At 55.9% G+C, this 26,639-nt stretch overlaps 1 protein-coding gene across 1 annotated transcript in view; it reads right to left on the minus strand.

The window, feature by feature from the left end:
• Positions 1–26,026, minus strand: part of SEC16A (SEC16 homolog A, endoplasmic reticulum export factor) — a 33,855-nt gene extending 7,829 nt beyond the window's left edge. Inside the window, 23 exon segments of the mRNA XM_032418402.1 lie at positions 370–513; positions 1,341–1,423; positions 1,923–2,168; positions 2,727–2,919; positions 3,155–3,268; positions 4,287–4,427; positions 5,014–5,119; positions 5,302–5,413; positions 5,606–5,723; positions 5,935–6,016; positions 6,440–6,537; positions 7,601–7,846; positions 8,219–8,357; positions 8,478–8,539; positions 9,066–9,208; positions 10,520–10,694; positions 10,791–10,962; positions 11,462–11,588; positions 12,665–12,762; positions 15,727–15,863; positions 17,711–18,610; positions 18,612–21,365; positions 25,800–26,026. Coding sequence (XP_032274293.1) covers positions 370–513; positions 1,341–1,423; positions 1,923–2,168; positions 2,727–2,919; positions 3,155–3,268; positions 4,287–4,427; positions 5,014–5,119; positions 5,302–5,413; positions 5,606–5,723; positions 5,935–6,016; positions 6,440–6,537; positions 7,601–7,846; positions 8,219–8,357; positions 8,478–8,539; positions 9,066–9,208; positions 10,520–10,694; positions 10,791–10,962; positions 11,462–11,588; positions 12,665–12,762; positions 15,727–15,863; positions 17,711–18,610; positions 18,612–21,296 — 6,321 coding nt within the window. The 5' untranslated portion in view covers positions 21,297–21,365; positions 25,800–26,026.
• Between the last annotated feature and the right edge of the window lie 613 nt (positions 26,027–26,639).

The raw sequence follows: 26,639 nt of genomic DNA on the forward strand, positions 1-26,639 counted from the left end.
GACAACCCCAAACTGAAAAAAAGGCCAATGTCCACTACTGAGAAAAAAAAGATAAGTAAAATTGTAGCATCTGCATACGACAGATACTATGACCCAATGGTTTTTAAAGATTAACCCCCTTTATAAGAAGTTCTGGGACAGGTCCCGAAGTCAGAAGAGGCCACCCTCTGGGGGTGCGTTCTGACAGGCCGTGGACACACGGGGCCTCCTGGTCCCGCTCCAACTGTGCCCTGGCCAGCGGTTATACGGGGACACGGACACTTGGAATGCGTTTGCCCTGCCGCCAGCGTAGGAGAAAGCCGTCCGTGGGAGCTGCACCCCTCCCCGGGCCCCGGGCCCCCACCCTGCTGAAGCTGGGCCGTGCGTCACCTTCTTGGGCTCCTTGGCCTCTCTCCTGGCGGCCGGCGCAGGTCTCTTCACTTCAGGAGCGGCTGTGGGCGGCTGCAGAGCACTGGAGCTGGTACACTCCCAACCCGGGGGGGCCTCGGGGCCCTGCGACATCCTGGAGGAGCCCTGTCCCAAGGCAACACGGGGACAGGCTTGCCTGGGGCACCTCCCCAGGAGCGAGTGACGCCAGCAGAGCGGGGAGGGGGCGGGGGACAGCTGCTCCTGCCTCGGGCCCTGCTCTCACAAGGCGCACGGCAGGACTCCACACGGGGGTGGTGGGGCCCACTGGGCACTACGGGGCTGGAAGAAGGGGGGTACACGAGCGCACCAAGGTGACGCTGGGCACAGAAGGGGAGGGGGCATTTTAAAACACAGACTTGTTTCTTTTCAAGATACTTATCGCTGAGCGAAGACCCTGTTTTCCGTAAACTCTCACTTTACATGAGAACAAAGCATTGTCCTGGCTGAACGCCTAATGGAAGTTTAAAGTACAGCGTAGGCCTACGAAGGCCCAGTGTGTGTCAGGACGGCTTCGGGACGCGCTGCGCAGAAAAGCACGTGTCCCTCCCGGGACAGCAGCAGAGGCGCTCTTTCTACCAAACGCGTCTGAGAAACGCAATGAGAACTTCAAGAGGAGCAGTGACGCTGCAGGGATCCTACTGCCCAGAGACGGCTGCAGGACTGGGGAAGGCTCTCCGTGCTGGGGACGTCCCCACCGGCAACAAGGCCTCCCGAGAGGGGACCGTCTGCGCACCTCGAGGCGGCCCTCCTCGCGGCAGGGTTCACACTACCCTACGCGTGCTCTCCTGCTGCGGAGCAACTTAAAGGACAATCTCGTGGTTTTCACTGTTCTCCTCTTACTGCAACTGGAGAACGACAAGTTCGGGCTGCTAATTAACGCAACTTATGGAAAACAAAGAGCTCGGGGGGGAGGGGGGGAAGTGGGAGAGTACCAGATGAGCAAAAGCTCCGCCAAAACCCTCTTCTCTCAGCTCCGGAAGCGAGTTTCTCCCAAGCGTCTCCGGCGGCATCACCCCTGTCGACGGAAGAGAGGCCCACTGTGGTCTCCGTGTTGCGGACACAGGACAGGAGCGGACATGACGCGCTCGCGACACAGCACAGCTTCCCATGGGGCCACGGCCTCCCACCGCGGTGCGCAGAGTCCGGCACCAGAGACGTTCTCGAAATCGCTTCTGTCTGAAAGCTGGGTGTACGTCTGGCTTTGTTCAAGGGCGCAGAGCCAGGCCGGCACAGAGCAGGCGCGGGAAGCCCCATGTGGGACTGCGGGGCAGGCTGCGGCCTGGGCTCCCCTCACGGCCAGCCCGCCACACCCGGACACCCCCTCGCACCCCACACGCCAACACGCAGCTGAGTCCCGGAAGACGCAGCACTGGTATCAACGACCCCTCCAGCCCACGGCTTCCAGAACCCCTTGCGTACGCCGACGAACAGAACCTGTCTCAAGTCCAAATCACCTCCTTCAACGCCAAACCCAACAGAGCTCCGCTCTCAGGACGGCACCGCAGCAGGCCTACCTGGGTCCTGGCTCCGGGCCTCCTGGGGCGCGGGCTCACTTCCCTGCAGAGGTGGTGCGCCAGGTGGCAGGCCAGGCCCCGCGTACGGAGCCGCAGGGTCGGGCCCAGAGGGCTCTGGAAAGCCAAGGGCAGCCCCTGGGGGTCCGCAGCCAGGCCCCAGCTCAACAGGGCCCGGGGGTGGGGGCACCGGGAACAATGGCACCCTGGCGGGGAGGGCCGGCTGGCCGTCGGGGAGGGCCGGCGGAGCTGCACCAAGAGAGCGGAGAACAGAAGCCTGAGGTCCTGGCGCTAACTCCGGGCACCTGAAGAAGCTAAATGGTGGTCACGCAACAGCTTATCATGTGTCCTTTCGTGTGACCACGTTTCTTTTGTTACAGGATGAGAGAACCAGTCATCAAAGCAGAAAGTGCTGACGATGCCAGGGCATCGGTGGTTCGGGGAAAAGCAGAACATACGCTTTTTAGGGACAAGGGGAGGACATCATTAAATGTCACGTGTGGCCTGGGCCCTGACCCCCGACGAGACCCCAACACAACCTGGGGAGCAGCGGCCTGAAAGAGAGTTCGGTGTTCACTGAGCCCTCCCTGCCCCCCCCCCCCCCCCAGGGCTCAGCAGGCCGCCCACCCACTCAGACCCGACAGGCTCAGCGAGGGAGCAAGCACGGGGAGAGGGAAGGCTGACGTGCTGGGAGGACGTGTCCCCTCCACTCTCCTGCAGGCAGAACGGCAACGTTCCACGTTTGGAAGCAGGGGCTGCGAGGGGAAGGCGGGAGACCCGCTGCTCCTCCAGCCGCACGGGGCTCACCTGAAGGCAGCAGCCGCACCCCCTGGCCCAAGTGCTCAGCGCTGGGCACGGGCGGCGCCAGCAGCGGATTGCCGGTGCCCGGGCCCCCTGGCTGGGCGGGTGCTGGCCCGTCGTACTGCCCCGCCTCGGAGCTCGGGGTGCTGGGACAGCGCTGGGGGAAGGTCCCGTCCCGACTCCACGCCGCGGCGCCCTCCTGAGGGGGAGAAATGGCAGGCGTTGCCAACAGCCCGACACGGCGCCACCGACCCCGCCAACCCGCTCACTGTGTCTGGGCCTCAGGAGCGGGAGCACTCTGACCAACGTGCACACCCCTAAAATCGTACCGTTCACACCGAACATGCTCGGTGTGAAAACGACGGGGGCGCGAACCACACTTGTCAGCGTGTCTCTGACATCCTGTCCCCTGAGACTGAGAGCACACTTCACACCTTGACCTGCTTGTCCACACACTGCAGCTGGACCAACCAAGCGGGCTCAACAAAGGCCTCCTCCTCCGGCTTCTCTCTCAGCTGCGGGTCGAAGAGCCGCAGCTGGGACGCGATCTGGACACACACAGGGAGGAAAGGGCCCTGTTACTATCTGGCATGACAAGGAAGACCGTGTTTTCGAAACCTACCATCATCTGGAACAAAAAGCATCTTCAGGGTCCGGTGGGATAGTTCCCATCACATACGGTTTCTGAAGCATGTGGTGACCTGCCCTGAAACCTCGCATGTACTGCCGAGTCACTGGAAAGGGCGCGTGGGACCCAGACTTCGCTCTAGCGAGCCCAGCAGCCCGTGTGCACAGAGGCCGCCAGCAGCCGGGCCCCCTGGAGCAGACTGCTGCCCCCAGCATCGACTACACAGACTTGGCTTTACTGATCAAAATGCTGAATGGATCCAGAACCGCACACACTCTGATGGGCGGGGGGGGGGGGGGGGGGGGGGGCGGTGCAGGAGGGGGGTACGATGAAACCAGGTGGCCTTGAGTAAACAGCTCCTGAAGCTGCGGGAAGGAGGACTTGCTAATTATTCTATTTCCCTAGACGTCTGAAACTTCCCACAGTAACACGTTCTCAGGTTATCACGTGAGCGCGTTTCCCAGAATGAAGCTCCTCGGGGGAGGGGAACAGCGGCATCCTCGCGCCCTGGGCGCCGGCCTGCCCTGTCCTGTTTGCGCCTCACTCACTCCTGCAGGCTGCTCGCGCGGTGTCTGTTTTACAGAGCCAGAAACCGAGGCTGGCACTGGGACAGCCTGGACCCCAACCCAGGCTGCTGGACTCTGGAAGCTCATGCTGTTAACCGCTAGATTCAACCGCCCCACAGTGAGTTTCCTGGAGATGGGGTCCTTCTTCCTTCAGAGCTTATGGCCCAGCTTCTGTAGTGGGGTGAGGTCTCTGAAAACTTCCTAAGCTAACACGCAAAACACCCAATACCTGCCCAAGAACACCTGAATTTCTAAGCTGTTGAAGAAGGAAGCCCCGAGTGTCTACATGGTCACAGCTCAGTCCCCAAGTCCAGTGATACTGATGCGCCCATGGGGTAAATGCTGCTGGAAGGACATTCGAGAAGACGTTACCTGAACCAGCTGGCTGATGAGCACGGGCGAGTACTTGTGGGGCTGCAGCAGGATGCTCTTGGCAATCACCTCGCAGTAGTGGAAGGCCTGTGTGGCCAGCCCCATTTCAGCCAGGCGGCAGGAGTAGATAAACTTGAACACCTGGGACAGGGGAGTGCAGCACAGTCATCCCGACGTGCCTCCCCAGCCCCCGCGTCACCCAACAGGCCCCCAAGCTGGAGCTATTCCGACGCTTTGTGTACCTCACGTGTCCCCCAGCCGTCCCACAGCACTGAGCCCCGTTCCCAGAGCACTTTTAGATGAAAGTTGCAACCAAGCTTCTTGGAAACTCACTTTTCCTCTTCAACACGCTTACGAGGCTGGTCACGAGGGGCTCGTCGCCACGAGCGCCCGGGCCAGCCAGCAGGGCAGGACGGCCGTCCCCACTAACACCGCACTACACAATGTTTACACCCACACGCCCCCAGATCAGGTAACACTCTCCCCAAGACACTAAAAACCGTGGACAGAAAGTACTGGAAACCACATACTCAAGAAACATTTTAAATGCAAAGGAAATTCTCAATTCAATAGGGCTTACTTCTCAAGCATTACAGATGTCTCCCTAAGATTTCCAAAAACACTATCGCTTTTTGCGTAAGAGCTCAAAAGCCCTCAACAACCAAAGACTTGCTAGCACTGACCACCCCACTCGTAAAAACCACGGACCAGTGTGGCTCCAGCTTACCTGGAAATTGGGGAAGGAGCAGGTCTGTGCCCCAAGAGACTGGGCATATTCATAGGCTTCTGTCCTCTGAATAGCTTCATTGGTTGCAAACTTTAAAAACGGCAAACTGTTGAGGAAAGAATTTTAATCCTTGAGCAAGGCACCCAGAAGCACGTCACGCCATGTGATCAACACCTTGCGATCAAGATGGGAGGCTGCTGCCGCCGGGTGCGCGTGCGCCGTTTCTGGGTTAGCTGATGGAGGGATGCTTCCTTTCTAAAGAAAAACAGATACCTGGACGTTCCTCACCTGTGGTTCGATCCGATTAAGACGAGTTTTGTGGTTTTCTTTGTATAAACCCCCAACCCGACCTGGGCCATGAGGTAGCAAAAGTGTGCAGCATCTAAGAGACCTTTTGAAGCTGAGGAAACATAAAGCAGACCAAGACTCAGTGACTGCGAGTTCTACCAGAAATCTCAACACGTGGACAGCAAACACCAGAGAGGCCACACAAATGGAAAAGCCCCGTGGCCCTCCACACCCCGATAGCGGCTCTCATGCCCGGGCGTGCTGGGCGCCCCCACCTCCATGCCCGCGCCTGCATCCGACCTACCCAGAGTGTCACCCATGGTGGCCATTGCCCTGGACTCCACATCCACGTTGCTGCTCAGGTTGGACAAAACCATAGCAAGATGTGGCCTCCAATCTCCCCACTTCTCATCTCCGCAACACTGAGGTCAGAAAAAAGCAAAACCAAATAAACCCTTATGCTTGAAGAGAGCGTCGCTTTCATCTCGTCACGGGTGAGCTCACAGAGCACAACGCAGAAGCCGGAACAAGAGAGCGCGCAGACCTTGCGGCCTCGGGAGGCAACCTGTCACAGGAGCGAGCCCGGACAGGTAGCGGGGCCACGGGGACCCTGGGGAGCCCCCGCACACTGACCGTGGATGCAGCAGGCATCCGCCCCGACATCAGCTGGTACACTGTCTGCAGAGGGTCGTTGATTGGAAGACTGTTGGCGAACCTAGGCAGATATGAGGAGGGAAAGAGCTAAGTCGGCCCTGTTTAAAAGACAAGCAGAAACAAGTCTGGTTTCATCTTGGCCCTTTGATGACCGTCGGGTGGGTGCCTGACCCAGGCAAAGTGCACAAAGCCCAGTAGTTGAACAAAAGAATAAAGGAAATAAAGACTAAGGAATTCGTGATGGTTTCACAGAGCATAGACAACTCTGCAGTTAAGAAAATGTTTACAAAGCCCTCAGCGGTCCAACCGCAGGGAAGAGGGCCCAGCAAGCCCGAGCCGGTGTGACAGCAGCATGGTGCAGAGAACACGCCCCAGCTTTCTGTGACAAGGGCTGCAGGCCACTGCGCTTCCAAGAGCTGCCCAGGCAGCGCAACTGGGCCAGCACGACGTGCCCAGAAACAGTCTACACAGCAAGATTCTCTACCTGGTCATGACGCGGGCGTGTGTCCGGCTGTCCATCTTACTTGCAAGTAACAGAGCATGACCCCATAAGGCATTTTTCATCGCAGACTCTAAAGCATCCTGCAAAGCATTTTAGTGGTTACCTGAGTTATCAGAACAACTTCGGTGACATATGGGAGCAGAAGCAATAGCCCGTGTGTCGTTACACACGGTGGGGGGGGCAGGGGAGAGGGGCCAGAGTGCACATGAAGGAAGGTGTGAGTCACGGGCCTGCCAACACATGCGCCCGGTTCAGACAAGAAGGAGAAGCCCGCTTCTCCCAGTCTGCCCTAGTTGCAAAGTCCCTGTGGCAGCGGGTCTGCGAAGGCTTTGTTGCTTTGTTATCTGCTAGCAAGCAGCCAGCATACGGAAGGAGCACACGGATGAGGAACAAGGACGAGCGAGCAGCAGTCCTGCCGCCTCGGACTGTCCCTTCCACTGTGAGCAACGCCACCGGCAAGCATCCCCAGTTCCAGAACGACACACGAGGCCTCCACGAACACCATCCCAACACGGACAGAGCCTTTACTAACGCGGCCTCCCCTGCGTCCAGAATCATCTGGGGTCGCAGTCAAGAGGACAGCCTCCTCAAGGAGATGGACGTGTCGCGGTGGAGGAAACGTTAAGCAAACCTGACAGAGTCTACAGTTCCGATCCGTCGTACGATGTCCACGTGAAGACTGTTTGTTTACCAAATACGAGCTTCCGGAGCACAACACGACATCAAAGAACTAAGAACTCCGGGCCCGTGAGAGCCCAGCCGCCAGAGCGCAGGCGCGGCCATCCCTGGGCCTGCACAGTCCCGGGGAGCTTCCCCAGCGCACGCGCTCCGTGGCCTGCAGGGCTTGGCGCCCACCCAGCGCACACCCCGCTGAAGAGACGGTGAACGCACGCCTCACTGCGCGAGGACAGCTGGCTCTCTGTCCCGCGCACGGGTCTCTCCCTGAGAAGTATACGCGGCAGGGGCGCGGCCGAGCACAGGCAAGTCTCCGACCCTGGCGACCCCTGGCGGAGAGCTCTGCTACCGGGAGCAGGCACCCTGGACGCCAGATGCCCTTCACAGAACGAGCCCGCGGCGCCGGCTCAGGGTGCCACCGCGCCCGAGAGCAGGAGCGTGCACGCCAGGGCCCGCGCAGGGCCTCACCTTCTTGCGGCCGTACAGAAGCAGCTCCCGGAACCTCTCGGTCTCCCTTTCAAGGGCACTGCTGCCGGCTGCCTGGCTGTCCGTGAGGAACGAGAGCTGGGCCTCCCCGGACTCCTCTTCCTCCGCTTGCTCCACGGCCTCGTTAGTGAAATCAATCAGGTTGGCCTCATTGGGTGACTTCCCAGGAAGCCACGCGGTTTTGTGGTCTCGTAACAAAAGCTCCGCGAGGTCTGTTCCCACCACGGTCTGCAGGGGCCGCGGGGGCAGGAAGAAGAAAGCGCGTCACCTCACACGGAACTTACTGCAGGGGTGCCGGGACGGGTGAGGCCCCCCAACAGGACTCCTCAAATGAGCACGTGAAACTCCCACAGGCACAAGCCACTGCTCACGACCTGGCCAGGAGCAGGACGGACAGACCACAGACGACCTGACAGGCTGACAGAGGCGGACCCAACCACACGCCCTTGAGTTCCACTCCCCGAAATCACCGCTAAGACACTTCCTGAGCGAGCGCCTGGATGGGGACGCTGCTCGCCGCCCACAGCTTGGCACAGAAATCCCGCCCGAGTGCACTGGGCAGGGGGGTGGGGGGGAGACGGAAGCCGACAAGAAACCTACCCCGTTCTGTCTGCACAAGAGAACAATGAAACTCCAAAGGAGACTTGCAGACTCTTTGTCAATTAAATTTTCGTTCTGCAAACATTTTGTAGCTTTGTTCTGTGCAAAATTAATAACATCCACTTTATGGGTGTCATCTCTGAAAAAAGAACACACACTCAATGGACAGCAGCAACTGCATCTGCGAGGCTAGGCGCAGCGGCCGCCTCCGCACAGCCGTCGTGGGCTGCTGGACGTGGGCTGCTGGACGGGCACGTACTTGCCGAGTGGTCCTGGGAACGAGCGCAGCTCCTTCTGCTCCGGCATGTGCTGCAGCAGGGTCTGAGGCACAACGGGTGGGGGCAGAGAGAGAGCAGCTCACAGGGGGCAGGTGCGCATCCACGCCTGCCCGCGTCCACCGGCTCCCTGGACCCCCACGCCCTCACAGCGTGCCGGCCTGCCTGCTTTACCACCGTGATTTTCAAACTCTACGTCTCCCCTCCAACTGAGGCAGGGCCCTAATACATGCACAGAAGAGGCCTGCCAGGCCCACAGAACAGGGCCCCCCACCCCACCTGCCACCAGATCACAAAGCTCCTCTACCCGTGACCAAAAGCCACAAGCTGAACACGAGCAGGGTCCTCCCTGCTAAACCAGAAATGTGAATAAAGACAAAACGAATATGCAATGAAACGAAGTCTAACATAACACCCGACGCAGGTACTCAAAGTCCTGACCTCTGAGGGGAGAAACGACCCAGCACAACAAAAAAACCTATGAACTAAAGATTCATGGGAAAAAAACATCTTCCAAGGTCACTTATTCAGAGGGCTGTCCTGCGATGCAGAATTTCTACTCACGCAATTACCTCCATGCTGTGAATTTCAACCAATGCAGGCTGTCCTTCCGAAGGCAGATTTGGAATCACTTTAATGAGCTGACCCCCAGGACCGAACCTGGCACAGACATGAGGCACTGAGAACTTCTCAGGAGAAGTTGGTCTTGATGGAGCTACATTTAAATAAAGTGAGAAAGAAACAATCAGCTTGTCACTTTTTAATGCTTCTGGACCAGGGGCGCCTGGGTGGCTCAGATGACTGGGCGTCTGCCTTCAGCTCAGGTCATCTCAGGGTCCTGGGATCGAGCCTCACGTCGGGCTCCTGGCTCAGCGGGGAGTCTGCTTCTCCCTCTCCCTCTCCCTCTGCTTATGCTCTGTGTGTGTGTCTCTCTCTCAAAATAAATAAATAAAAATCTTAAAAAAAAAAAAAAAAATGCTTCTGGACCAGATCAACAGTACAGATTTTCAAGGTGCCCATGTGGCTGGAATCCTACGTTAGACTGGTCACGATGACCTGGCTTTTAACTGGAAGGTAGTAATTATTAAATATCCCATCAAAAAGGGGAACTTAGGTATGTGTCAGAAGAATGTTTCAGGGGCGCCTGGGTGGCTCAGTCATTAAGCGTCTGCCTTTGGCTCAGGTCATGATCCCAGGGTCCTGGGATCGAGCCCGATATGGGGCTCCCTGCTCCACGGGGAGCCTCCTTCTCCCTCTCCCACTCCCCCTGCTTGTGTTCCCTTTCTTGCTGTGTCTCTGTCAAATAAATAAAATCTTTTAAAAAAAAAAAAAGAATGTTTCAATTGTTAAAAACGAGAACTATTCTCTTCTGAAAACAAAACTTCTTTAAAACAGCCCCGTGCACTGAGCACAGGCTACTCGGAAGCAGCGTCTGGCCGCCAGCTGCTCAGAGGCCCCACCAGAGCATCCGTGTCCCCAGCTCTCTGCAGAGGCCAGCTCCTGGCAGGGACGGGCATGGGGCACCGACAAGGACGACGATGGCAGGATGCCTGAAGTGCAGAGAGATTTCCACAGGACGTGACACACACTGTTGCACTTCTCTAAGGAAAAGCATTTGATGGGACACCTCCAAGAGGAGCTGAGAATGTGGCACAGGTGATAAGTCCACGCACAGGAGCTTTTCAAGGGGAATTAGGAATTCCCCCACACAAACTGCTTACCCAAGTGGCCAGCACTGGGGAACACAGTGCCGCCGCACCCAAGAAGCTGGCAGGGAGCCTGTCCTTGGAGCCACACTGACGTGGCCACTATGGACAGGCCAGGCAGCTCGTAGCCGCTGTGACAAGCTCTGTGACTCACAGCAGTCCGTATTCTGCAGAGAAGACCAGGCCAGGCCACTGCCGATTCCCATGCGAGCTGAAATCCACTCCCTCCGTCACCCGGGGCTTGGGAGGCTGCCCCAGCAGTGTGCCTCGACATCCCTTTGTACCTACGAGAGCACAGGGCCCCAACCACACACACACACCTTGCTCCGCGGTAGGCCAGCCAGCTTCGGCAGGGTAGCCATACTCTGGGAAGCCCTGGGCACTGCCGAAATTGCTGCCATAGGCGCCGTAGGCATACTGGCCAGGCAAGGAGCCGGGGGGGTGTGGGGCCTCATAGGGAACAGCAGTCATACTGTGATTTCTGTAAATCTGACTCTGAGAAAACATAGAGCAAACGGGAAAAATCAACTCCTGGAAACGCGGGGGCTCGGGCGTGCGGTCACGCAGGAAGGGAGGGGAGAGGGCCCCCACCTGATGCGAGTGGGAGCTGAAGCTGCTGCGCAGGCTCTGGGCTGAGCGCTCGCTGTGCACGCTACGCCTGTCCACCTCTTCCCCGTAAGGGTCCCTGTGGGGCTCGGGGTCGTCGTCAAAACTGCCAGTGAAGCGAGGGTCGTACCTCCAGGGGTCATCGTACCTCTCGGGCCTGGTGGAAACAGGGACAGAGGCGAGGAAAGGGGAGTGTGGGTGGGTGACTCCAGGACGACGGCCTTTTCCTATCCCACAGTGAGGCCCCACCATGTCGTCACCACCCCACCAGGGTCGTGACCCTCAGAAGACCAGTCAGAGCCTACCCTTGGGAGAGTGGCCACATCCCAAGCCCAAGTTCAAATCCCTGCCTTCAGATCTGGAGAAACATCCTTCAAGTTCACGCTGCGTGCAGCCACTCCTCTCCCAGACCCAAGAAGAGGAGGAGCCGACTTCCAGCGCCTGTGCCGAGGCCAGTTCCCCTCCAACAGCCCAAGTGGGAACTGCCAGGAGGGCCTGGCTCATCCTTCTCTTTCAGACAGTGACCCCAGTGTCAGCTGCTCACCAGGATCCCAAACACAAGTGCAGCTCGGGTAAATGACAGACACGAGGCCAGAGACGCAGGAGCAAAGCTCTGGTTATGAGCAACCCTTCTTATCAAAGTGCACTGTACCAACCTGTCGCCATAAGCATAGTTTTCTTTCCTGTACGCATCGTATTCAGCATCATACCAATACCTCCGGTCACAGGTGCGGGGATCCCTGAATCTGGAAGCACAGTGGTACCGGTCCCAGCGACCTGGGTCTGTAAGCGGGGGATTCGTGGTTGATTACAGCAGGCAAGGGAAGACACTCCTCTGGCCCTTGCTGGAGAGACCACACCACCCCAGGACTGAAGAATGCCTCCAGGCTCTTAGACGAACCAAACCTTCTTCCCACAAATCAGCATGACCTTGGAGAGTGTTAACTGTGAGACAGAGGGGCCGGGTGGTATCCCACCTATTACGTGTAACACCTAATGGCCACTGGCTGTTCTCTCAACACACGTGATTAAAAAGAACCAAAAAACACGCTAGAAGATATCTTTGTTAAAATTTCGTTCATAGTCACGACCTTTTAACACTTAATCCTGTGACTATAAATTTCCCTCGTATGTCTTCTAACATAACCCAGAAAGTTTTAAGAAATATTCCAAAACTAAAATATTAAAAAAAATATACATTAATATTATAAACTAGAAGTCCCACTTTCGGCAGGTGTGAGCAGAATTTACGTCTACAGCAGTACAATCGTAGAAAGGAAAGAGGCCTGTGGGAAGCAGCAGACGGGGTGGCTGTGCCGGGATGCCTGCGAGGCTGCGGGCCTGGGACCCTGCCCAGCACCGGACAGCAGGCGCGGCAGGGCCGCCGACGGGCACGCGCTGCCCAGCAGGAGCGCGTCAAGACCGGCAGGCAGCACCTGGCACGGCGGGGACATCTGACGTCCGCACCGCGCAAGTCGGGGCCGGCCACAGGAGGTCACTGGCACACCACACGTGGCCAGTGCGACCCAGGAGCTGGTGTTCCATTTTATTTATTTTAATCAATTTAAGTAGTCACATATGGACAAGACCACTCTGGAACTACTCACGACGCTTTGCTAAAAAGTCAAAGGAAACTACTAATGTGATAAAGAGACATTAACACTAAACCAAATCGTAATTTCCTAATGAAAAATAGCAATATAATTATTTCCAGGCACAGATTATTTTCAACTACTTCGGCTCTTGGATTAAAAACATACGAGGACTAACAAACGGGAAAGTCTCCTAAGAAACGATCACAGAGCGCAGCTGCGCACCGGGACGCACCAGCGGTCGGCCGTGCAGAATCCTGAACATACCTCCGTAGTCGTACTGGCCGGGGTAATAATCCGCATAGTGGTCACTCTGACTGCTCCATCCACTTTTGGAATTGTAGTAACTTTCGGGGTACCCTTGCCTGAAAGCACACACCACACTGTTAAAAACAACTCACCTACTCGCTTCTTAGACTAGGACAAGACGTCAGTCCGTACACGTGATTGCCAGAGCATCAGACACTCAGCAAAACACTCTGGTCATGAAAAAACACTCATCAGTAGATCTGAAACAGTAACAAGTAGATGATGGGACCCCCTCCCACACAGCTAATTAAAATTCATCTCTTGGGGTGCCTGGGTGGCTCAGTCGGTGAAGCATCTGCCTTCGGTTCAGGTCATGATCCCAGGGTCCTGGGACTGAGCCCCACATTGGGCTCCCTGCTCAGCGGGGAGCCTGCTTCTCCCTCTGCCTGCAGCTCCCCCACTCGTGCCCCTTCTTTCTCTGACAAACAAATAAATAAAATCTTTAAAATCCATCTCTTAAATACCTATTTAAGTGCCATGCAGAATCAACGAGCTGGCCGCCCTTTGGGTGCTCAGCACTGTGTCCTGCATGGCAAGGCTCAAACGGGTTCTCGAGTTTCTGGTATCATGCTTAGCAGGAGCAAAACGCACTGAGCTGTCAAACCCATCCACACAGACCATGTGCTGTGTCCTTTGGGCGCGTGACGGTGTGCGCCGAGGTGCAGGGCTGCGGCTGGCTCAGCCCCTGGTGTCAGCCTCTTGAATGTGACCGGTATGAGACCTGAAGCGTGCCTGATGGAGACCAGCCTCAAAGACCAAGCTACAAGTCTGACTCTCAGCGCACAGAAAGCAGAACTTAGCAAGGTCAGCTGTCAGAACTTCTGGGCAGTAAGATTCTTGTTTTTTCCCTCCAATAGAGTGAGTGCAAGTGAGAGAGTGAGCGTGTGCACAGAGTGAATGTGGGGAGAGGGGTAGGGGCAGAGGGAGAGAATGTCAAGCAGATTCCATGCCCAGCCCAGAGCCCTGTGTGGGGCTCAATCTCGCGACCCCGAAATTAAGACCTGAGCTGAAATCAAGAGTTGGACGCTTAACCAACTAAGCCACCCAGGTGCCCCTGGGGCAGTAAGATTCTTAGAAGAACTTACTAGCATTTTTGTTTCTTAGTAACAAGTTTTAGACAATATTTGACTTTTAAAATATAACTTTTCTCATGTCCCTTCAGGAATGTCACCCAGCTGAGCCTGGGGGCTTGGCTGGCACAGCTCCTGGGGCAGAGGTGGCCTGTGAGGAGCACCCTCTCCCATGGCTCAGCTATAGGAACAAGGGCCCTTCCCAGGGCTTTGGAGGAGAACCCTTAGACCCCACCTATCTGCAGAGTGGGGGCCCCTGAGCACACCTGCAGTGGGCTCAGAACAATGATCTGACACAGGGCAGGACCAAGAGCATGCCACCTCCTCGCCACCCTCACCAACCAGGCCCATTCATCCATCAGCAAAGACACAGCCACACAAACGAAAGACATGCTCCCACCGCAGGCAGTTCCTGCAGGGATGCGCTCACACCAGGCAGAAGCACACACCGCCCCCCAACCGAAGCAGGGCAGGAAGAAGGACAGGGTGTTCTCCAGAGGTGTCACAAGTGAGCGGTGAAGACAGCACGAGAACAGAAACACTGCAAGACAGGACAGAACCACTCCCGTGTAACCTGGCCTAGCCTCTGGTTGGATGACTTTTCAACAGCACGGGGCCACCCTTGGCCTCTTAGAATGAAGTACCATGTTAACTTGCAGGTGGGCAAGCAGACAGAAAACTGGAATGGCAAGATGTGCGCTGGCTGCACCCTCCCCCGTGCTTACGGGGTTCTAGAAATCACCTGCCTGTTGCTTTCCCTGAGTCAGAACACTTAACTTCAGAAAACCTCACCTTCTAGGTGCCATACAGGAGCTAAACCCTCGGGAACTTTCTTACATAAAGCTCCTAGAAGTATGGGCCACGTGCAGGTCAGGGATGCACAGAGAGGCCAGCTCAACAGGCAAAGGCTCACAGAGACAGAGCCTTGTCTCCAGACAAGCTATCAAAGCCTTGAAGGACCAGCAACAGGACCCCAAGATTTTGAAAGGCAACGCATGCACGAAGTCTCCATCGGCAATCAGACCTCCTCTCCTACAAGTTCAAGACACCATGTACTCTTGTAACAAAACCTACACCCGTGACCCGTCCCTCCTCCAAGCGGACGATGAGCGAGTACAGGTGAAGGCTCTGGAAGGCAGGCAAGGTCGCACCCGGGAACAGGCCGCACACACTGCGGCTCCGAGTGGGGACTGGGACCCGCCTCAGTTCCTAGTTGGCTGAAGGCGTGACGCCCGTGATCTTCCAAAATCCCTCACCCAGGGGCGCATGGGTGGCTCAGCTCGTTAAATGTCTGACTCTTGATCTCAGCTCAGGTCATGATCTCAGGGTTAGGAGATCAAGCCCTGCGTCGGACTCTTGTGCTTATCAGGGAGTCTGCTTGAGATTCTCTCTCCCTCTGCCCCTCCCTCTGTGTTCTCGCTCTAAAATAAATAAATAAATCTTAAAAAAAGAATCCCTCATCTATAATCACAGAACGAGACGTGCTTGGTCAGCGAGAGAGAGCAGCAAGCCGGAGGTGTGCGGGGGCCTTCCGGCACAGGGGCAGTGCTGCGAAGGGGACGTGGGCAGGTGTTCTGGCCCAAGAATCAAGCACCTCTGCGGTTAGTAGTAGGGAAGCGTCTGTGCACGGGCAAAGCTGCCCCGGTCTAAGGGCCCTGAACACCCAGTCAGCCAAATGCCAGAGCCGCGTGCGCGCCTCGGCCGTAGGAGGAGCAGCTGGCCCCAAGAGGACCCCGCCAAGAGTCTGCCCTGACCCAGCGCTGGCGGACAGGACAAGGTGGCTTCAGGGCTGGGGTGGGGGTGGGGCTTTGTTCCATTTCAAAGTGCTCCTGTGCTCTGCCCGTGCTGAGTAAACACAAACACAGGACAGGCTGGTGTAACTCTTCACGAGTACAGTCTTGCTCAGATCCCTAAGTTACTACCACACCCAGCAACACAGACGTCCATCACCTGGCAGCTGGCCGGTCTGAGCAGTGACTTGCTCGGGAGCTGGGTCGCTCAGGCTCGGCGTAGCGGTAGCTCTCAGCATAGGCAGACGCCGCGCTGTCGTGGGACCTGTACCTGGGCTCATACAGGCCATAGACGTCCTGCCGGAAGAAGGGTTCGTGCGACATTAGAGACCAGCAGAGACACAGCACGTCGAGCAGCCGGCGCTAGCTCTGAACGGCACTGATGACGGCCCTCTAGGAGGAGCGCTGGACGTGGGGCTTCCCTCATGCACAACAGAAAACCTACAATCTGAAATCCACAGCCACAGGCAGGTGGCAGGATCTTCCTCAAAGGGACTGCCCTGCTCCTGCTCAGGAGATGGCCAATGTGTCAGCGGGCAAACCCTACGGAGCCATGGAGACTCTCGAGGGCTCCGCCAGGCTTCTAGTCCCTGAAGTCTCGAATGTGGAGATGCAATGACCCCACAAGTTTGTGTTCTGTTTCAGACACCATCTCAGGTAAGCAAAATAACCAGGGTTTCATCTCAGTGGGTCCTGGAGCTACGGGAAGCCTCAAAGAGAGGATCACATTTTACTCTCATGAGGCTTTCGGCTCCATTAACAGACTGATGAATGGCCACGACTCTGTCTCTAAGGAGCGGCCATGTGCAGACCTGAAGCAGAGATGAGGCGATCCAGGCATGAGACAGAATCAGCCCTTTGGTCTACGAGCCTGACTCTCTGCCATCACCTGAAGAGAAGAAATCACGTCAAACAGACTTATTCTTGACCACTGCTGCAGGCTGTGGCGACAAGGCCAAAGGGCAGCAGGGGGCGGGCTCCCACGAAAGTGTGCTGGGCTCCGGCTAGAACTCCTGGGAGGCACACGGAGTTGCTACACAAAGGACCCAAAGCAGGTACACTGCTCCCCTCACGCTCTGCCAGCCCCCGTGGGCTCTGGGCGCATCGAAAATCAATTTCGGTGTGTGGCAACAGGAGTCCTTGGGGCTCCTTCCAGAATCTAGAATTTGCTGGTCTCAGTGCTTAGTTGTGCACTATTCATACATTCATACATTCCCAAAGACGCTAAAAGCCTACAAAGGAGACCCAAGCCTCCTGTTAATGGGGGCTGCCGCCTGGCCCAACCCCACCAGCCCTGCACACCCAGCCGCCTCTGACTGCAAGGCCCCCAGGATGGCCACCTCCCCCCCCGCCCCCGCCCAGTAGGACCGTGCTTTTCAAACTTGCGGTCCACACTCCTGTGAACTCAGCTACCTTTGGGTGATGCTGGGCTGGGACGGCAAGTCATGAGAAGCAGACAGTGTTCCAATGTGTACGCTTGAACCATATGGTTTCAAAGTAACAGGACTGAACAGAACCCAATTTAAACAACATTCGTGCACTTGGGCCACGGTGAAGGGCAAGGCTTCCACGTAGCACAGTGGCCACCCCCACCCTGCTGCTGCCCCTCAAGGAGGTTATGGAATTTCATCCCCCTTGGCTGTTTTGCTAGGATTACATTCCAAACCTAACATTTTCTCTAAATGTTTTTATTCTTGAGAAGGGACTTCAAATACTATACTTCCTGTTACTCGTCAGGTAGATTTTTCACATCAAAACCACACCGAAGCTTGCAGAGGCTATCCCCGTTTCCCGAAGTGTGCAACCCACAACTCAAGTTCTACAGAGAAGTCACCGGTGGGACAGGGAACAGGTGGCTTCTCAGCCATGTAAGTTGGGGGATGCCATGTGAAAAAATTAATCAGGTATTGCACACAATGCAATACACAGGCGTGCAGAGTAAACTTCCAAGAGACGGGCCGCACCGGGCAGAGCAAGCTCCGTGAGCGGGGCGCCTGCCTCACGCAGCGGCGCCTGGAACCGGCACTCTGCACGGTGACGGCACTACTTACTTCTGCGCTGAGCAACAAAAGCCCGCCAAGGAGCACAGCTCGAGAGAAAAGAACCACTGGTCACAGGATTCAAGCCCAAGAGCTTGAGCGTACCTGGTAATAGAGGGGGGCCGGGCCAGGCTCCAGCGGGTATGGCGAGGGGTAATGCGACTGGTAGCCATCGTACAGGGGTCTGTAATAGTAGTAAGATGCCAAGTCCGGAGGAGGTGGCTGCAGCCAGTGCTGGTCCGACCGCATGGCTGCCTGGCTCGAGCTGGTGGACATGACCGACGCGCTGGAGGACCGAGGTGGCCGGGCTGGCAGCGGCTGACCTGTGTCAGCTGGAGCTGGGCTTGCGGGTGGTGGGACCAAGTTTTGGGGCTGTCCCTGCAAGGGTGGACTTCCTGGGTTTGAAGGTTCTGAACACGTTGCTTTGGGCCCTTGTGGAAGAGGCGGTGCTGGCTCCTGCTGGGCTCTCTCTAGGCCACGCTGGTCCTGAGCGTCTTTTGTCACCTGTTGGTAGAAATGGTCTGAGTTATGTGGCCCAGGCCCAGGTGGTCTCGGATGACCGCTGACGGTGTGCCGACACGCGGAGCTGTCAGCATGGGATGGGCTATACATTCTTAGAGGATTTTCCAAAGTCCTATTTAGCGTGAAGTCTAGGGCTCCAGAAGTTTCTTCCCGATGACTGGAGTGATCTGCCTTATTACCAGTAGGTACTGAGGTAGCGTTTGCAGGGGGCACTAACATCACACTTGTGCTTCCAGCAGGGCTACTAACCACCTCGGGAAGAATGTTCTCTGCATTATCAATCTTTTGGCTTTCTGAAAGCAAGTTCTTTGGAACTGGATGAGGTGGCGGCTGAACCAGCAAATTAGCAGGCTGATTAGAAACTATTTCCGAAGTACCAGGAACTTGTGGAAAACTACTGTGCGTGAGACTGCTAGGCAGAGGCGAGCGGGTGAGAGCGCCGGCCGTGATCCCAGACACAGCACCATCTCCAGAGTCCCCCCCCCACAGCCCGGCTGCTTGCCGAGGGCTTATCCCCGACCATAGCATCTCTCCAGGGCTGATTCTTCTCGTTAGGACTCGATAAGGACACAGAAAAATTAATGGGCTGAGCCAAATTATAGCTTTGATCAGGCTGGGCAATCAAGACTGGTTGATTCTGCAAAGATTCAGTGGGCGGTGAGGACAACAGACTGGCATAGCCGGAACTTGCCTGTGACGGGAGGGCCTCCTCTTCTCCCATCTTGGGAGGATTCTCAAGGTTCTCAGAAGCACAGATGCTGTCCCCACTCGGCAGAGGGAGGCCGGAGCCCGGCTCCTGGGACTGTGGAGCGGACACGCCCTCATCTGGAGGCTGAATCACTTCCGACGGCTGGGGTTTCACAGGCACGTGCAACACAGGAGCAGCTGGGGCTAGAAGGACATTGCCTCCAAAATCTGGCAGCTCGTTCTGTGCCCACAACGTCGTCACTGGGCTCTCACACTTCACAGCTCCCTGGGCTCTGGCCAAAGGCCTTTTCTCCGCTGCCAGGAGCACAGTTTCCAAGGGCGGTCCCCCAGTGTGCAAGAGCCCGTGGCCAGGCTCCACAGGGACGGAGAAGGGTGGAGAACAGGCCTGGAGCGTGAACAGGGTCTCCATGTTGTCCGGCGGCTGCTCCAGGTTGCCGGGGGAGGCGTCGGGTCGGGCAGCAGCGGCTCCGCGCTGCTTCTGGTGGGCAGCGGCCCCTCTCACCTCACCTACCACATTGGCACGATCAGCCTCGACGGGTTTTACTCCAACTAAGTGCGATTTCACTGGTTCAAAAGAACTATTTGCACTTGTCTGAAATATTCCAGTGGGTTTTGGGGGGCTTGGGGTTGAGGGCTGGGACCGGCTGCTGTGGTGATTTTGACTTACGGTGGTCTCGTTTGTCTCTCCTCCCACAGGAGAAGAATCAATTTGCTTAAAAAAACTCCCCGAAGACTCATCTTCAGGTTTTCCCACTTCCTGCTGAATGAAAGTGCCTACATCCTGGGGCCTGGCTGCACTCAGGAGATTCCTGTGGTTCTTGCTGCTGTAACCAGCTGACGCGCCATCAGACCGCACAGGGTGCAGCGCTGAATCCGGGGCCTCGAGATTTGGGCCCCCACCTCCAGCGTGGCCCACACCACCAAGCCTGGGGACGGCTGGCCCGGGAAGGGGCCCGTATCTGACCTGATCGCTTGGGGAGGAAGGGTCCAAACTCAGGGGCTCACTTGGCAGAACTTCCTGATTTTGAATGAATTCTAGGTCTTCCACATTCTCAGACTGCGTGCCGCTGGCCGCATGCGCCCCTGCACTTGCTGTGCTGCCCCACACGGCGGTGGCGGCGCTTGCTGCCGGGGGCCGATCAGGCTGGGCGCCTGCAGACTGAGAAAAATAAGGTTGTGGGAGTCCTCCCTGCTGCGTGGCCTCATTGTTGGAACCTTTGGGAAAGGCCTGGTAAATGCCACCCGCTCCCACGTGTGCAGGAGGATGACCAAGCGCGGGGCTGGGGGAGAAGCCGTCGAAGTCAGACTGACCAGCAGAGCCTGTTTTTTCAGAGGAGAGATTCTCCTCATTTTCTGTTTCCCCACCTTGGAAAAACATGGAGAGAGCCCCGGAGTCCACTTCTGACGGGGCTCGGCTGGTCCCGGCCCCTGGGGGGTAGTGCAAATGGCTTTCTGGGCTATTTCCCTGAGCGAGGGGATTAACGAGAGCGAGGTCTGGCAACTGCTCTTTATTCACTCCTGGATTTGGCCTGAGCTCCTGGCTCGCCCGAGTATTCCCAGCTCTAGAATTTTGCCTGAACGCATTTTCAGGATCAAAGTTATTTGTTGAATGGTTCCCACTTTGTAGGTAGGCCGCCTCGTTGCTTCCATCACTGGCTAAGGGTCCTGGCAAACACACCAGTGGGTTGAGCTGCTCGTGGCCAGGACCATGATGCGGGTTGGACGGAGCAGGGAAGTGAGAAACGCTGGAGGCGTGAGGCACCGCGTTCTGAACAGGTCCTTCTGGGCGGGGCCAATAATGTTGACCTGAGGGTTGTGGGCCTCCCTGCCCTGGTCCCCACTGCCCTGGCATTTGCTGACGAGGCTGAGGGAAGAAAGGGGATGGTGCTAATGCTGTAGCACTGTCATGCGGGTTCTGCCTACTCAGGGGCCTATCGGGCCCAAGCATGTTCGTGTGAGGATGGCCCCCATGAGAACTGTCAACACCCGCTCCTGGAATGTACTGAGGATATGGCAGAGTCTGAACTTCGGGTTCTGAGCCGGAAGCAACCTCGGCACTCCTGTTCACCTCGGGCTCCGATGGAGTTGAAGGGGTCAGCACACTGGAAAACAGACTGCCATCTGCTCTGGGCTGTGACACCGGTCCTTGGAGGGTATCCCCAGCATTTGTGTGAGGCACAGGCAGACCGGTGCGCTGAAGGAACGCTGGTGGGGCCGGGCCTTGCAGAATGGGTGGGCTACTTTTGTTGGACAAACTGCCCAATGATGTATTTTGTAGCGCCTGTCTACTAAAAGCAAATGGATCCGTCACCGGCTGTAGTGGGCAAGTTATCGGAGTCACGGGTGCGTTATTATTTGCCTGTCTCCTATATGGTCTGTTGGACCAGAACATGCTCTGAGGAGTCCCAGCTGGAGGTGGCCCAACCACACCGGATGGGGCTGCCTGGGGAGGTGGCTGCATGACTGATCTTTTGCACAATTAGATGCTGCTTACAGAAAGAAGCAGGATATAGGTTTTCCTTAATTTGAACTGAAAAAGAAAAAGAAGAAATTAGCATAAAATCCATATATTCAAACTCCCAGCCAGAATTAGGAAAACTAAAAAAACAGAGAAAGGCTGGAAACAACTTAAGAGTTTGCATCTTCAGTCCCTCAGCTCCTGCTCTCACCCCCCTCCCGCCCAGAACTGCGCCCCAGAGGGGCTGCTGCGTGCACAGGCAAGAACAGGGAGAACACCGGATCGGGATGCAAACGCGGGCTGTGCCCGGAGCTCACTGACTGACTTCACACAAGTCACTGCCTTCTCTGCGGTTCAGTTTTGTAGCCCAGCTGAATACCCGTGTGGAATGCCTGCTGCCTCCATGACGCCCTCACCCAGAGGGCAGAGATGAAGCACAGCTGAACTGCTGCTCTGACTTACTACCAGGTACGCTGACATCGCCCCATAAATTATCTCCAGATCCCGAAAGAGCCAACTCCTCTATTAAGACTGCATATCATACTTCTCACACAGGTTAATATTAAATCTTGAAATGAAAACAAAAGTTTAAAATTTGTATTTCCATTCTAATGAAAGAGCGTTATAAAGTACAGAGTAATACAAGCTGAAAAATCTAAAATATATTAAAATGCCTTTTATGCTCCCGTGCAAAAGCCCTCATTTTCTGTGTGATGACTGCCTGAATAGCATTAGCAAAACAAGTTGCCTCTGACTGCCAGAGCTGTAACAACTATCCCTAGAATGAAAACCCCAAGTAAACTTAAAGCAGCTTTAAAACTGACCAACTCGGGGTGCCTGGGTGGCTCAGTCGTTGAGCATCTGCCTTTGGCTCAGGTCATGATCCCAGGGTCCTGGGATCGAGCCCCACATCGGACTCCCTGCTCGGCGGGGAGCCTGCTTCTCCCTCTCCCACTCCCCCCTGCTTGTGTTCCCTCTCTCACTGTCTCTCTGTCAAATAAATAAATAAAATCTTTAAAAAAATAATAAATAAAACTGACCAACTGACTTCATTCAAAAGTTTTCAATAATAGAGTGCCAAAAAAAACTTTTATAGAAAACAAAGAAGCAAAATCATCTTTACAGTGTTTTCTCTTGCTGGTGCTAGTGGTGGGTTTTTTTCTAAATAAAATACATTAAGTATAATCTTGAACAGTTAACCTGTACTTCTAAGACAAAAACCCAGGTACTGTCTCTTTACAAATTCTTTTTCTATGTGTAAGTCCTTCCCCCAGTACCACCCTCACAAACAGGGTAAGTTTAGCCAATCACGGGGATAAGTAAACACCAGAGGGAGAAATCGTGGAAGGACTCCAGAGTGTAACCCACACGTTTCCGCAGATGTACAAAATTTTTGCTCTTGGAAATCTTTGATAGCCAGATACAAGAACGCACTTATGAATGTGTTTTAAGTAAAACTATTACAAAGGAAAGCTCCTATGCCTCTCTGGAAACTAGTCCTAGGAATCTATTACTTCACTACCATTACTGCCCACACATGCTCTGTCCTAGGCCAACAGGGAACCCCTTCTGACTGAAGAGCACTCCGAAACTCGCTCAAATTTAATGGACTATATTAGGAACAGCATTGGAGACCTCACTGGGTTATAAGGAGCCATTTCAAAACAAAGCACGTTTACAGCTCAGCTTTCTATGGACTGAGTAGAACAAGCAGAGCCTCTTCTTGTTATCTGTGCAACAGAGGCACCCAGGACACCCCCCAAGACACGACTTCCTCCTTGTAAGGCTTCTGCAGAGGACCCTCACCATTCTAAGCAGCTTTAAAAAAGAAAAACCACACATGGCAGAGGCCCAGAGGATTACACAGCGGAGGCATAACTGGGAGAGCACGGCTGGGTGTCCAGCTGAATGGCCCCGGGCACACCCCTTGTCTTTTTGTGACCTTGTCACTTCATCTGTAAAGTGAGAGAAGCAATATGACAATTTCTAAGGTTTCTTCTGGGTTTCATCTTACAAAGTTCTACTCACAGAGGATTCTGGGATGCCTTAATCCCTACTGCTATTTAATAGGGAAATGTTATCAAAATGTAAATTTCACAGGTTTATACTTACATGCTTTCCTTGAAGAAACTTTCTTTAAAAACTATTTTCTCAACTCCCAGACTAAGAACCATTTTATAAGCAAACACTATCACTTTCCTATAACGTAGAATCCCCTACTCTCCCCCCTACCCATAATTGAGAGCTTTTTACCAATATGCCAATTTCATTTGGAACAATCTTGAACATTATCCTTTTAATCTTTTTTCTCTATTCACAAACAGAAAAACTGCCTATCATTTCTCTCCTGACCCCAGGGAACTTAATTCCAGCCAGGAAGTCATCCTGCACCCTCAAGTCATCTAACTTTTTTAAAAAAGCACTATTTCAGAGACACTAGCTGCTGTTCTTAAAGATGCATTACTCATAAACCTAGTTCTTCAAGTAGACTGCCTTGTCTCTCTCGGAAATACTTAAGCACACCTATTTCCAATATAAATTCCTGACTGTGGGACCAAGACACTTAAAGCCCACTCCTTATCCTCAGAGCTGCGGCCTCCAAGCTACGAGTGTGTAAACCAATAGGAGTGCCAGAAAGAACCTGGGAGTCTACCATTTGCCTTCAATCTCCCTCACGGCAACCGTGAGTGTGATGTCCCTGTCAGACTATGAGACACTCCACTCAAAGAAACCATAAACTCCAACTTTCCTAAGTACAGAATCAAACACATTTAGAGAAAGGGGAGTCTAAACACTGCTAAAAATGACAAAGATCCTAAAGGACGCACTGACATTCAGGAAAGAGCTTTATAGAAGCAAGAAGGAATCATTAAAATCGACACACTACCCTAAAGAAAGCTTTCTGGACGATTTTGGGACCTACTGCTATTTAGGGTGAATGAATCACAGGAACATGCCTCTTACCTTATCTTTGCAAGATAACAGCACCCAGAACCCTAAGAAACGGCATGGGGGGAAAAAAACCTGCAGGGAGCCTGGTTCTGCTGAAACTTGCAAAAGTATCAATGTTAGAAACAACGGTGTGTGACCTGGTTTGCTCCCTGCCGTATCTGGGGTGGGAAATACCACTCAGGTTAACATCTGCACACACGGGTTTAACACATAATCTTAAGCAGCTCATGCCCAATCTCCAAGCCATTTAAAAGTGTTTTCAGGGGCACCTGGCTGGCTCAGTCGTTAAGCGTCTGCCTTCGGCTCAGGTCATGATCCCAGGGTCCTGGGATCGAGCCCCGCATCGGGCTCCCTGCTCAGCGGGGAGCCTGCTTCTCCCTCCCCCACTCCCCCTGCTTGTGTTCCTGCTCTCGCTAACTCTCTGTCAAATAAATAAATAAAATCTTTAAAAAAAATAAAAAATAAAAATAAAAGTGTTTTCAGGTGAAGCAGCAAAAACTGATTTTAAGTGGCTGTGATGTGCCCAGACACTCGACTGTAATTCTTCCGCCACAAGAACTGTAATTTTATTCCGTATCCTTCTAACCCTTAATGTAAGACACAAGTGACAGACCTCCGCTGCAACACCTGTCACTTTGCCCCGAAATTCCCAACAGACAACAGCAATGCTAATCTGTCTCTTCACCAGCGTGGCTCAGGAGAAATCTCTCAACCAATGCAGACAAAACTACTTCAGAAGCTTCCAAGCAAAGGACACGCAAAACTGCTAAAGAAATTTCGTACACGTCTGTACTCTTTAAAAAGTTGCAGGTCTGGTCTATCTTCCAGCCACTCCAACACAGCCCTCCGTCCAGGCCACCAGGGCTAAGCCAAGTGTCAACACAGCTGAGCCCGACGGGCACTTGCCACAGTGCAGGCCGTACCTGCGGGGTCCCCGTCAGTCTGACGAGGAGGGCAACAGAGGTGCAGAAGGCGGCAGGCGGGCCGCGCACCTGGCCCAGCCGGACCCACCCCGGGCCCGCAGGTCCCCACCCGCCCCCGGGGCCTCTGCCCGACACCTGGCGGTACCGGGAGAGGCGCCGTCCGCTTGGGGCTGGGCCCGGCCCGGCCGCTCCCCTCCGCCCGACCCCGGCCCTCACCGGCGCGCCACAGGGCGGCCGAGGCTCCCGCCCGGCCCCTCCGCGATCCCTGGGCCAACCCCTCAGGAGCAGCCGGCGAAAGCCGGCCCGGCTGCGGCGACGAGCGCAGACAGGACAGCCGCAGCAGCCATCTTGGCACATCCGGCTCCGGCCGCCGCGCCGCCGACGTGTCCGACCGCGACGTCAGCGCGCGCCACGCCTGCCCACCACGCCCATCAGCCCCGCCCATCGCAGCTGCTCCCGAGACCCTACTCCCCGTACGTTAGCTCCGCCCCCTCCCTCGCCGGCCATCCATTCGTCCGCCCCGTTGGCCCCGCCCTCGCCTGCGACCAATCTTTCAGCGTTCATCCCTTCGTCCCGCCCCCTTGGCCTCGCCCCTGCGACCCGCCCCCCCTGCGACCCGCCCTTCGCCCACCTGCCGGGCCGGGCGCGCGGAGGGCTGCTCGGACACGTCGCCCTGGTTACGCCAGCTCTTTCTCCCAGTTTTTTCTCGTCTTAGGATGGGAGAAGAGTCGGGGTTCTTCAGTCAGGCCCAAGTGAAGAACCAGTCTTGAACGACCGAGGCCGAGAACGGCTACTCGGCGGCACCGAGAAGCCGAGCGGCGCCCTAGCGCAGGCGCGACCCTCCCATTCTGCCGTTGGACTTCCTCCAAGGCTGGAGACAGGCGGAGGCGACCGCGCATGCGCCGGCCGCCGGAGCGGGCTGCGCCTGCGCACCTCGCGGCGGCTCACGGGTTGCCTGGTTACGGCCACTGGTGGCTCAGGGTTCCAGTTCTGCCCGGGAAGTTCGTTTCGGTCCGCGCCCGGCCTTCGGGAAGCGGAGCCCTGGGAGTCATCCTGTAGGCAGCCCCCCGGCCCGGCCACGCCGCCCCTACGCGGTGCGGCCGCCACCCCCGCGCACGCCCCGCTGCTCCTGTCCTTTTCCTCCGTCCGCCCGAGCCCCTCCGAGGCCCCGGCTCTTCCCCCGGCGGGCAGCGGCTGCCTCTGCGCCGGGTCGCGGCCCCCAAGCCGCGTGGACGGAAGCCAGGGCTCCGTTCGGCGTTCCGCAGCCGTTGAGCGGGTACTTGTGTGCAATGGACAGGCCGGGCCGCCGCGCCTGGCCTCCTGCTCCTCCCGGTGGATGGCACCATCCGAGCCCTCCCGTGGAGGATCTTAGGGACGAGGCGGTGCTGCCGTGTGTATCCACATTTCCCCAGTGAGGAGGGGAGGTTCAGAAGGTGGGGAAGCAGTCGGCCCGGCCCGGCCCACTCACCTG

Source organism: Phoca vitulina, unplaced genomic scaffold (assembly GCF_004348235.1).
Source record: "Phoca vitulina isolate PV1807 unplaced genomic scaffold, GSC_HSeal_1.0 scaffold21, whole genome shotgun sequence".
NCBI classification, from domain to species: domain Eukaryota; kingdom Metazoa; phylum Chordata; class Mammalia; order Carnivora; family Phocidae; genus Phoca; species Phoca vitulina.